Here is a 12,506-nt window from a genome sequence, read left to right on the forward strand (position 1 = left end):
AAGCACATCCAGCGAAGATATCACTGGATCCGGGAAAGGATAGAAGACAAGGAGTTCGTGCTGACGAAGGTCCACACGGACGAGAACGGGTCGGATATGCTGACCAAGGTGCTCACACCCGACAAGCTGGAAGCATGCCGGAAGAGGATCGGATTGGAGAGACATCCCATGCCGAAGTGAAGGGGGAGTTTGTTGGGATTTCGGTCCCTCCGGATGGGATGTCCGGAGATGAATGACGGCAAGCCCGGCTGCGATTACGGAGCCGGATGATGAAGACCCCGGCTACGGAGCCGGATGACGAAGACCCCGGTTACGGAGCCGGATGACGAATGTACCCGGAGAGAGATCCGGATGCGGGGACATATTTGTGAATATGTTTGCTAAGAGCCCTTGAGGCTATATTTGTAAATAGCCCGAAAGTCATATGTGTATAAATATGACTTAGGGCAAACAGTTTATGTTGTTGCTCATTTTATGTTTTCAGTCGAGAGAGCGAAGTGAGAGCAGCCGGAGAGAGAGAGAGAGAGAGAGACGAAGAGGTCGTTGCCTCTGTGTATTGCCGCCGCCTGTGGCGAAGACAGTGAGCACAAGGTTGTTGCCTTGTAGCTTCATCATTGTACATCCCTGTTCATAGTGATGGTTGGAGTTTGAGAACTCCCGTGGTTTTTTCCCATTTAGGGTTTTCCACGTAAAATATTCTGTGTACTCTCTCTTTCTATTGTCTCGTGCATTCTGTTTTTCCTTGTTTTCCAAGTGTTGATCCTATTCCTCGGTTGTGGCCGAGCACTGTTTTACAACAGTAGTCCCGGTGGAATCGGTCGAGATGTACGAGATCATTGCGAAAATGGAGCCAGATACGCTCCACAAAGAAGAAGCAATGGTAAGTACGAAATACAAGACCGTGGAGAAGAAGGTGAAACCGGCCGCGGGACCACTACCCGTCGATAGTGAACAAAAGAGGAAAGAAGTCTCGGGAGATCCGACACTTCGAAAGTCCATGGATATCAGACATGCCTTCACGGATGAGACCCGGAAGAAACTTCGGATCGGTGGAGGTGGGTTCCTATTACAAAAAGAAGAAGAACGGTTTCGCGAGATGTTGGAGCAACACGGCAAAGCGTTTGCATTTACATCAAGGGAGATAGGGTGCGTCGATCCGAGAATAGTGGAGCCGATGGTGATCTTCACGATTGACCATGTACCGTGGAACCTGAAGCCGATTCCGGTGCCACGAGCGCATATTCCGAAAGTCATTGACTTGCTCAAGGAGAAGGTGGCGATGGGGATTCTAGAGCCATCAACTGCTCCGTACTCAAATCGATGGTTTACGGTTCCGAAGAAGAATGGGTCACTCCGATTTATCCAAGACATGCAACCGGTGAATAAGGTCACGATCCGGAACTCGGGAGTCGGTCCGATAGTGGACGAATTTGCGGAAGCTTTTGCCGGTCGTGCGATATACTCCATCGGAGACCTATACTCAGGGTATGACCAATTCCAACTAGCCGTGGAGAGCCGAGACATCACAACCATGCGAACACCGATAGGATTAGTCCGAATGTGCACACTACCACAAGGAGCGACAAACTCGGTTGCTCATATGATGAACGTGATGAACAAGGTGCTTCGAGACTGCATTCCGGAGATAACGATGCCGTTCCTCGATGACATTCCGATGAAAGGATGTGCAGTAGAAGAAAAAGATGAGACTATGGATGATCGGGGATGCCGAAAGTTCATGGTCGACCATATTCATGATTGCGAGAAAGTGTTGCGAAAGCTAGAAGATGTGCACCTAACACTTTCCGGGGAGAAATCAGCATTCGGGCAAGAAGAAATATTGGTGGTCGGACATCTATGTGGGCCCTACGGCCGAAGACCGTCACCAACAAAGATCGATGCGATTCAAGCTATGGAGGAAGTATGCGAGTCAACATCCGAAGTCCGAAGGTTTCTCGGTGCATGTGCATTCTATCACATATGGATTCCGCACTATGCACAGATAGCGGACCCGCTCTACCACTTGTTGTGGAAAGGTAAGAAATTCAAATGGAAACCGGAACACACCAAAGCCATGAAAAAATTGAAGAAGACACTTCGGAGGGCGGAAGCACTTAAGAAGCCGAGCTACGACCGACCGATCATAGTAACGGTTGATACAAGTCCAACCGGTATCGGGTGGGTCATCAATCAAGCCGACTCAGATGGTTCGCAGTATCCGATCCGATTCGGAGCAAAGGTTCTCAATGAAAGGCAACGTGGATATGCACAAGTCAAAAGAGAACTGTGGGGAGTCGTGTCGGCGATAAAATCGGATCAGGATTATTTGATCGGAGCTGAAGTGATGATCGAGACGGATTATCTTCTGATACTCGGGATGATGCGGTGTTGTACGATACCGGATGTAGCTATGCTAAGGTGGGTTGCATATGTCAAGTCGCTTAATCCGGAGGTTCGACACATCTCGGGGAAGGACAACGCGGTAGCGGATATGTTATCAAGGGCTCGGTTCGGAGACGACATAACCGAATCGGATAATGAAGAAGTTTCCGAAGACTACTTCGCGTCGGAGCACATATGCCGAGTGAACGTAATCCGAGAATTCCGGGAAGAAGAATACGAGGGAGAAAGCTTGATGATCGGAAAGATGTTACAAGAGGCCGAGGATTCAACAAACGATAAAGGAAGAAGAGTCGAGATTTGAAGGAAGAAGAGGCAAGTCCAAAAGTTCTTCTTGGAAAACGGATTAATATGGAGGGCGCCGAAAAGACCGGATGGTATACCACTTCGAGTAGTCGGGACAAAAGAGCAACGAAACCAGATAATGTCTGAGTTTCACGAATCCGATTGGGCTGGACACCGAGGAACATGGGCAACATTTGTGAAGATCAAGCAAAAATATTGGTGGAAGAAAATGTACAAAGATGTCGCGGAGTTCACGGAAAGTTGTGAGAAATGTCAAGTCTACTCCGGGGTTCAACATCGAGATGAGTTACATCCGACATTCTCACCGACAATCAACTTCAAGTGGATGGTCCACATAGTGGCCATGCCGACCGGGATCGGACAAAAGAAATACTTGGTATTAGCTCGGGAAGATCTCACGAATCAAGTAGAAGGTCGAGCGCTTCAGAGGAAAACGTGTTCCGCGGTATGCCAATTTCTTTTGGAGGAAGTATTTTGCAGGTACGGGTGCGTAGGACAAGTGATTGCGGACCGGGGAGAACTTGACTCGGACAAAGCTAGGGGATTCTTCGCCAAACACGGAGTTCGGTTATCGCTGACAACGGCATACAATCCGGAGGCCAACGGGAAAATCGAACGAGGACATAGTCCAATCGTGAAAGCACTTGCGAAGGCATGCGATGGCAAGGTGAAGAACTGGCCGCAGATGCTTCCGTATGCACTATGGGCGGATCGGACGACGCATAGCTCCGTAACCGGTTACATGCTGGCAGAACTCATGACCGGACAAGCACCGGTAATGCCGACGGAAACCGCGATCGCAACATGGACAGTGCTACCATGGAAGGAAGAGATGAGCCGGGAAGAACTACTAGCGGTCCGGATACGACAACTAGAGGGAAGACCGGCAGACATAGCGGAAGCAATACGCCGACAACAAGAAGCACGATTCCGGAACAAAAGCCGGTTCGACACAAAGCACCGACTACGACCGGGGAGGATTGAAGAAGGAGATTGGGTGATCGTCTATGACAGTAGTTTGGACCATCAACATACAACGATGTGGAAATTCGTGAAAAGGTGGTTCGGGCCATACGAGGTTCGGAAAGTCTTCGACAACGGAACGTACCAACTGTCCGAGTTGGATGGAACAATACTACAAGTGCCTATAGTTGGGAAGCGGGTGAAGATTTTCAAGAAGCGGACCGACGACAAACCCTATGTGATCCAAGCCAAGGCCGACAACGAGGAGCAATCAGACGAAGACCACGGTGACTCGGGAAGCGAAGAAAGTGAATTACAACTCATTGTCGACATAAGAGGAGAATCGAAGGAAGCTTTGGGTGAAGACAGATATGAGGAATCGAGAACTTCGGCACATACCGGATGATGTGCGGGTTCGGAGGGGGCGAGTGTCGTAGTGTATTCCACACACTACGTGAAAACCATAAAATAATATATCCGATTTTAGATACATATAAATAAATAAATAATATATCAAAACATTTATCACGTGCATAGGGCAAGATTTGAACCCTACACCTCCACGTAGATAAACCCCAACTTTACCATTGTAATAACTTATCTTTAGTGTTATACATATAGATTTAATACGTATAAGACCTTTATTTACACATACCTTTATTAAAAGATAAAAATCATGTATTCTTTAGGGTGTGAATATTTTATTTACACGTGACATTAAAAGTGACTCATGCACATCTAGCGTGCATGAGCCCTATACTTAGGGAATGACAAAGCATCACATGCACATTTAGTGTGCATGGACACTTTTGGTGAAAAAGCATGAAGCCATGCTTAGCCTCTTCCATCTTTATATAAGGAGGAGAGAAATATGTATAAGGTTGTTGATTAATATACAAGGATTGATCAATCTAATATATTCGTGGGATTCACGAAATTTGCCATCTAAATTACCCTTATAATCTAAATATTGTTTTAAATACACTAAACTCGTGGGATTCACGAGATTGCTATCTTACTTCTCTTTCCACTATTCATAACTAGCCTTAAGTTGTATTCCTCTTCCTCCTAGTCAAAAACCTCGGCGGTTCCCACCCAACTCACGCAACGATCCGGAGCCGAAAGGCACGACAACGTCACTTAGAGTGTCCCTAGATCCGTGATATGTGAACTCCTCGTGACTATTTTCTGGCCCAGCTTTAGTTTCTTCCAACTCAATTATGAATATATGCTTTGTTTGGACATTGCCTCCAATTTCCATTTTCATAATGGTGGCAAAAACATGTTGATTCTCTAACTGCATTACAATGACCATCCTTCATATAATAACCATTAACATTGTGAAAAGGTCGCAATTCAGGGTATCCTTGGCACTCCCATGTCTTCTCTCTATTTACTCAATCTATCCTCACTTCTCGAAATACACGTTTCATATCTTGAACTTATGAGGAGTAAACATCAATCGCACTAGAAAATATATTAGTTCTTAAATAATTCACCACGTGAGCGGCACAATTAATACTCACTCCATTGAGTCACCTTTATTGTTCAAAACGAAGTGTTCGCTTTATAATTGCACTTGGTCTGTCATGTTCAACTTTTCCTTCATAAATAATTAGTTATGGTTATTAGCTACTATAATGTAAATAGCTTATTAGTTTTTAGTATTTAATTAGTTATCGCTACTAGTTGATGTAGGTAATAGGTGATCTAGTATAATGCTTATTAGCTATTAGATGCTAAGTAGTTGTGGCCACAAGCTTATAAATAATTAGATAATTAGATAATCAAATAGTTGTGTCTAATAATTAATACCTAGAAATACTAATGTTGAGTGATCTAAGCTTATTGTCACTAATACAAGACTTAGATAAATGTAAATAATTGAGTTACATCAAGAAGGTGAATGGGATGCTCCTTGTATTTCCTATACAAATTCTTCTTATTAGGTGATACCTACTCTTGTTAGTCCCAAATATGGTGATCATATCCTTGATTTCTGATATTATGGTCATCATTGGCTTTAGTCGAGCTGTCTAGCTTACCCTTTAACATTTCTCAATGTTTCCTTCTTTTTTTCCTAACCAATATTTTCTTATCATGTGATGTTTTCTAATGACCATATCCCTTTCATTAGGATTCATGAGGGCTATTGATAAACACTCTTCTTCACTTTCCATTGAAAAATCTTGATTAGCCAATGAAAAAGAAGAATGAGATCAAAATGGGGGAAAATAAAAAATGTTACATACGTTATATCGATTTGACTACATGTATTAAGAAGGAATGAGTATACCACATGCAAGAGGAAGGAAAATAATGAACATTACGAGTGAGGAGTAGTCGTCGTGGCGGTACTTGCAAAGGTGTAAGGAGCAATTGGAGCAGTTGTGCTTGTAGAGGTACTACAATGCAATGACAACAATACCACATGTTGAGGTAGTCACGAAGGAGCGCTGGCAACAACACTACTTGTAGAGGCGGTAATGAGCAATAGAGACAAAGGCAATAAGGAGTGATGACAACAATACCATGTGATGAGGTACCCACAATTGAGCAATGGCAAAAGCACTACTTGTAGAAGGTGGTTATGAGTGATGGCAACAACAATACTTTTAGAGGCGGTAATGAGTGATTGCAGCAAACAGAAGTCATAATGAAATATTGCAACATCAGTACATACAAAGGCAGTACGAAGCAATTGCAACAATTGTACTTGCTTCTAGGCAATAAGGAGCGATGAAAACAATAACATGTGTAGATGTAGAAAGGTCTTATGGTGGATAGCAACATGTATGAGAGAAAGAAGGTTGTAGAAGGAATGATGAGACATGAACAATAGGAAAATTGGTGATGTCATTAACATTGCCAATGTGATTGATCGTGCATAATGGGACATTGAATTCACCAAGGAATTTGGTAAATTATTAATATTCACCAAGGATAATCACCATAAAGGCCAAACAACTAAATTATATATAGCTTTTTGCATAGTTAACTAGTTATGTTGGGGACATAGCTAATTGTTCCCATTCCCATGCTTTCACCCTTCTACCTAGATCTGCCACCTTTCCTTGCAATGAGCTCTCCTCTCCCTTTTATAGGCCTCGAGAGCACCTCATGCAAATATAAATAATAAATATCTTTCTTACCATGTACCTTTGTTTTTTCACCTCCACGCACTCCTTTTCCTCCAACGCTTGGTGTGAGCAAAATCCCAATTTCTATGTCTGTCACTCCAACATATGCTTGCTCTCACGTAGTTCAAATAAGACTCAATCCCTTGACCTTGTTGTTCTTAGAGTAAGCTCTTGTCTCATGACCTTCTTTCTATACTTCTACCCTATCCTTCAATCCTTGATATATATTTAGGTTGACCCATTTCCTAATGTGTGCTTCTTGCATCATGGCATTGGATGTTGAGAATGATGTTTAGGCAATGGCTATAAATTATTTGTTGGATCAATGGTAGGTAGGGATGGTGCAAGGCTTTTAATGTTTATGGTTTATTTATACTCCTTAATCACAAACCACGCAAGAGTATTGGAATAGAATATAAGATAGAATTTGTATAAAATTAGTGTATTGAGTACATTGAATTGAACAAATGCACAATGATGCAACAAGAAGTTGCCAAGAATGTCTTTCCAATGGGACACAACATCTCTTTAGGTATCTCTTAGTTGAGGCACCATGTCTTTTAACATTTATACTTATTTATTTATATTATTGTTCATTTCAACAACACCAACAATGAAGAATATGGTGATGAAAACATGTGTAAGTTAAAGCCGAAGAAAATACTCTACGAGAAATTAATGGAATTGACATTGTTGCGTCTAATAGTTATCTTGATTTTAAGTATTTTGTAGGGGTGAACTTATAAAAAGACAGACACATGCAATGATAGCAACGATTTGGATGGTATAACCGGAACATACTTAAAAGTTCTAGTGGTATTCTTGTGCAAATAAATACATTGGTCAGTTAGGAAATTCATGATGAGGCTAGCTTTACCGATGGGCATTTAAAGACTGATCAAGTTTCAAAATACAAGATCTATGGATGCTTATCATTGTGAGGGTAGTAAGGCACATCCCTTCTCATTAAATGATGGTGGCCAACTCCAAAGGGAGGGATCGGAACCCATGACATCGAGTTTATCATTGATGCATTCTAACCAATGATCGACCTTTCTATGGATGGGATTCACATTGATGTTACTTGCAACGATATATCCAGGATCTAAACCTACATTTAATGGGTCATCATTATGTACATCTCGAGGTGCGTTAATATATTCTACGTGTTCCCTCTCATCAAATAAATTCTTGGCGGTAGCCAGGTTCCCTTGGCTTAGCAAATGTTGGTGTTCGTGTGAAACCCCAGCACAGTGAATAGTTGATCCACCCTTCAAGAAAGGTTGACATTTCTCCTCTACCCCAAAGACAACGGAGCTTAAAGTGCCTTGCAAATCTTCTTCGACTTTTTTTGGCGGCGGCATGATACCCCAACATTGGGGTGTGTAAACTGAGGAGGTGGTGGTGCCGCATGGATCGCTCCTTCGTCCCACCACCACCACGTCCATGTCCATGTCCACATCCACGTCCAAGTCCTCCTCCCACCACACCACATGATTTTCATTCCACCTCTCCCCCACACCCACCATGTCCTCGTCATTACTATTACTATTACTATTACTATTACTATTACTATTAATATTACTATTACTATTACTATTATATGCTAGAGCTGGATGATGATGATGATGATGATGATGGTTCCAGCCCAAACATGAGGATTTCCTCTTTCTTCCAACCTCTCTACTACCTCCTTCTCCTCCTACTACTACGCTCGATCGGGATGTGGATCTCGAGCCTGTTTGTCCTCCATCAGAATAGGAATGACTAAGCTGCTGGGGATGGAGCTCCTGCTTAGAAACCCTGCTCCTAGGCAATTCACTGCTGCTGCTGCCGCCGCAAGGGTCAAAACTCCAGATTTTGTCCCCCTCCCAATCTCTCTTTTGAAATACCGGGATATCAGCTTGCCCATGCTCATACTCATGGAAGCCGTCGTCTAGTGCATCATAAAGATGCTGCTGGATAGCAGTTACAGTGCTGCAGGTGGACAAGGATTGGGAGCCTCCTACGAGGCTCTCCTCTTGGTTCAAGACGGCCAGCCATGTGGCGCTCTCCTTGGCATTCATCTTATCTTGCAAGCATTTCGATTGTGTGACGAGCCGTCGTATCTTGGGGATGTCGGGGGAGAGATGCTTGATGACAGCCGTGAGGACGCCCAGCTTCCACGCCTTCTTCAGATCATGCGGCTTCTTGTAAGGTGGGGGCCCGGGTGCTGCGGCGGTTGGGGGCAGGTCCCGGCGGCAATGGAGGAGGAAGAGGTGAGGCCACCACTCCTCCTCACCAGTGGGCCACCACGGCGGAGGGATGCCCTTCTCCAGTGGGAACCGGCGCTGCGGGGGCTCGCAGTGCTGCATGAGGGCGGACAACAAGGAGCCCAGCGTCGTGTCCTGCACCTCCTGAAGAGCCTGGAAGTGGAACGCCCTCCTCCTCCTCCTGCTGCTGCTGCTGCTCCTGGTAGTAGGGGTAGTAGGGGTATGGATGTGGTTATGGTTATGGTTATGGTTATGGTTATGGTTATGGTTATGGTTATGGTTGGGAGAGAGATGGTCCTCCTCCTGCTGTTGTTTCTGGTACATGGCGATGGCCTCGGGGCCGTTCCTGTGGAAGCGGACCTTCTCTTTCCACCAGCCTCGGATGTTGTCCGACGAACCGCTCACCGGCTTCCCGTTCTCCGGGATGATGCCGTACACGAAGGCCTTTGCGTTGCACACTTCCATCATGCGAAGCATGTACTTCAGAATCTTATCGTGGCATGCTCCTCCCATCTTTTTCCGTCTCATCATCCTCATCGTCTCTTCTTCTTCTTCTTCTCCTCCTCCTCCTCCTTCACCATTCTTCGTCTTCCTGCTACACTTGCTCCTGCTCTTCTTACACTTCTTCTTTAAATGTTGTTGTTCTAATTTCATGCGTTTTAGCTGCAGCCCATCCCTCCACATCCTCTTCTCTAACTCTTCCATATCAAACATACCGTCGTCAGCATGACTAAGCACATCTCCATCTCCATCTCCATCGCTGCACAATAAATCCTCTCCCTCCAATCCCATCATCATCATTGCCTCCTGCTGCATTCTTTCGTCTAGCCTTAGGAATGGGGGGGTTTCATCCACAGGCAGCAGGAATGTATTAATGTCCATACTCTTGTTCTCAAAAAGAAGGATTTATTTCACGCCCCTCCCTCTCCCTCTCCCTCTTTCGTTTGTGTTAATTAAGGTAGTAATAAGAAGTCATACATGATGGTATGCATGGAATGGTGCGGTATATATTTATTTATCTATTTATAACATACGTATATGTATACTCTACTAGTTTACTTAAAGACTATGTAATTCATACTAGTAGTCGTAAAAACAGTAGTAAAGTTGTGGGAAGATAAAGAAAGAAAAAGTAGGGTGGGTAGGGTGGATTAACTTTACCATTATACATATATGTTGTTGCTGTTGTTGTTGGGCGGGGCACCTCCACATCCACCACCACCTTTTACCTTTCTTTGCCTTTTTGGAGAGTCATGACAACCTACGCTACTTTCATATAACTCTCTTTCAATCCACCCATTCGCCACCCTTTTGTGTATCTTCCCCATATTACAACAACACTTGTGTTTGAACTTTGTCGCGCTATTTTCCTGAGGATGCCAACTTTGAACATCTCGAGTGGGTTTTTTGTTAGATTAGTTATAAACTATAATAATAATAATCCTTTATGAGTACCTCCTAGACATACATATGTAGGCTTTACTTTTGTTGCTCCGGAGGAGCTGCCTGCCTACCTTGTAGATGCAAGTGGACCTTGTCCATGTACATTTGTCTCCGGAACATTGTAATTTGTGGCCAAAAATGTTTACGTGAATAAGCATTCACCTACTACCTATAACTCCCCACATGTAGAAATATTCACCTACTCTATCACCCCAAGTACGGTTGATAGACTTCTACCACTATAGTCAAAATGATAATGTCAACGTAGAGCCTTTATGTCTTTTTCATTTTTCCCTTTTCATAAATAGATGCATTAAATTGTTGATGGTTTCTAATGTTCTTGACTTAAATGTGGCACCTTCAAGAACTCAAAGGTCCACACTTTACTTGCAATACAAGGGTTGAATACCTAGGCGAGAGATCGAATACTACAAAGTTTAACCGTATGATACACCTAGGGATATCACTTGGCTAACTTCTCCCCTATTTTATTGAATCTTCATATATTAAATCATGATCTCTTGAAATAGTGATAATTTCATAGCTAGTCACAAAATACTTAAAACCAATGTATACACAAGTTACAATAGTCTTCTTTCTTGGCGTTGCTTGCTATCTAACTTACTAAGAAGAAACAAAAGTATGCTACCACTATGAGCTGCCGAGATGTCACAAAGAAATAATCTTGTACAGTAAATGGTTATATAAATTTTTCCTTGACGACATATTTTCATGAGCAACGAAGACGTGTTGATGCAATGAAATCATGCACAACTACTAGCTTTAGATGCAAACAAGCTAAATTCACGAGTTTAGTTTATCCAAATACGGCATGTTCATGATGACAAATATATCCAGTTTTACTTTCCCTAGTATACTTTCAAGGTTGACTGTCAAAACCAAATGAATGTTTGTTGAATCTAGCAACATTATATTTTAGTAGAATAAGTTCTTAAACATGTGAGATCTAGCCATTAACATATTGATAACAGTTTGAATCTTGTATTCAAGCATTAAAGGAAACTTTGATTTTTAGTTATTCGCTACTATAATGACACATCAATACATACTTCAAGTTTTGTCTTTGCCAACAATCTTATGTTTACATTAGAATCATCCACTAATTCAACTTAAGAAATAATATTGATGCACCCATGAGCATAGTTCATGTCCATACAACCACTAATCACGAGAGGATGTTAGCAATCATCGTAAAACATGGCAAGAATGCCTTTCGTAACCTTCTGATGAATAGTAATGGATGATGTGTGTCTGCCCATTCCCAATAGAAAGGGTCACATGTGTGGCTTCACCTCTAGCTAATCACCCAACCGTGTAGCTGCTATCGTGTGGATGAAAAAGTGATGTCCATTACCTATTCCATACATTTTCCTTTTGTACAAAAAAATTCATTGGTCTTGTTCTAGCAAGGACATCTTGACTTTTGGTTAAAAAGGTTATGGAGTTCACGAATCACAACTCTTCCTTTTATTATAACTTATTTAATTTGAATTCTAGCACATGCATGACATCAACTCTTCCTCTAAAAGTAAAATCTAAGCCGAGAATAATTTCATTTCTTTTTGTTCCTTGCCATTCAATAATATCTATCCATAAAAAGAAACTTTACTACGATTAGTAGTGATGTTTTGTTGTTGAGACATGGATGCAGTTCTATTTGATAGTCAAAGGCCACGTAAGAGTGATAGGCATCACTTTAAAGATCCCACAAAGGCTGTACAAGATTGTAATGTAGTTACGCCAACTATATGGTTATTGAAATGACTAAAATGTTAAAATACATGGTAAATTGACCCGATGGTTGTGTATACACATACTTCATAATGTAAGCAAAATACATACATCTAGAAGAACACATGCACTTCGAACTTGAGATTTTTATGCAAAAGTGCATGAAAGAGAGATGTCGATAGATAGATGGATAGAGTTTATTATCATCGTTAGAGATAAACAATATATGATCTTGCAACCAAGGTGAGGA

General features: G+C 42.6%; 1 protein-coding gene across 1 annotated transcript; it reads right to left on the bottom strand.

The window, feature by feature from the left end:
• Window positions 1-7,741: 7,741 nt before the first annotated feature.
• LOC147863176 (uncharacterized) lies at window positions 7,742-9,982 on the bottom strand. Its single transcript, XM_087321778.1, has one exon. It carries the CDS (start codon window positions 9,941-9,943, stop codon window positions 7,742-7,744), a length of 2,202 nt encoding a protein of 733 aa, XP_087177904.1. The 5' UTR covers window positions 9,944-9,982.
• Window positions 9,983-12,506: the final 2,524 nt, after the last annotated feature.

The sequence above is a fragment of the Azolla caroliniana genome, unplaced genomic scaffold (genome assembly GCF_043228905.1).
Source record: "Azolla caroliniana isolate FFs.n. ecotype wild unplaced genomic scaffold, voAzoCaro1.0.p SCAF_6, whole genome shotgun sequence".
Lineage (NCBI taxonomy): Eukaryota > Viridiplantae > Streptophyta > Polypodiopsida > Salviniales > Salviniaceae > Azolla > Azolla caroliniana.

Coding starts and splice junctions, on each gene's coding strand:
- LOC147863176 (XM_087321778.1), bottom strand. CDS start 9,943: ATGGACATTAATACATTCCTGCTGCCTGTGGATGAAACCCCCCCATTC.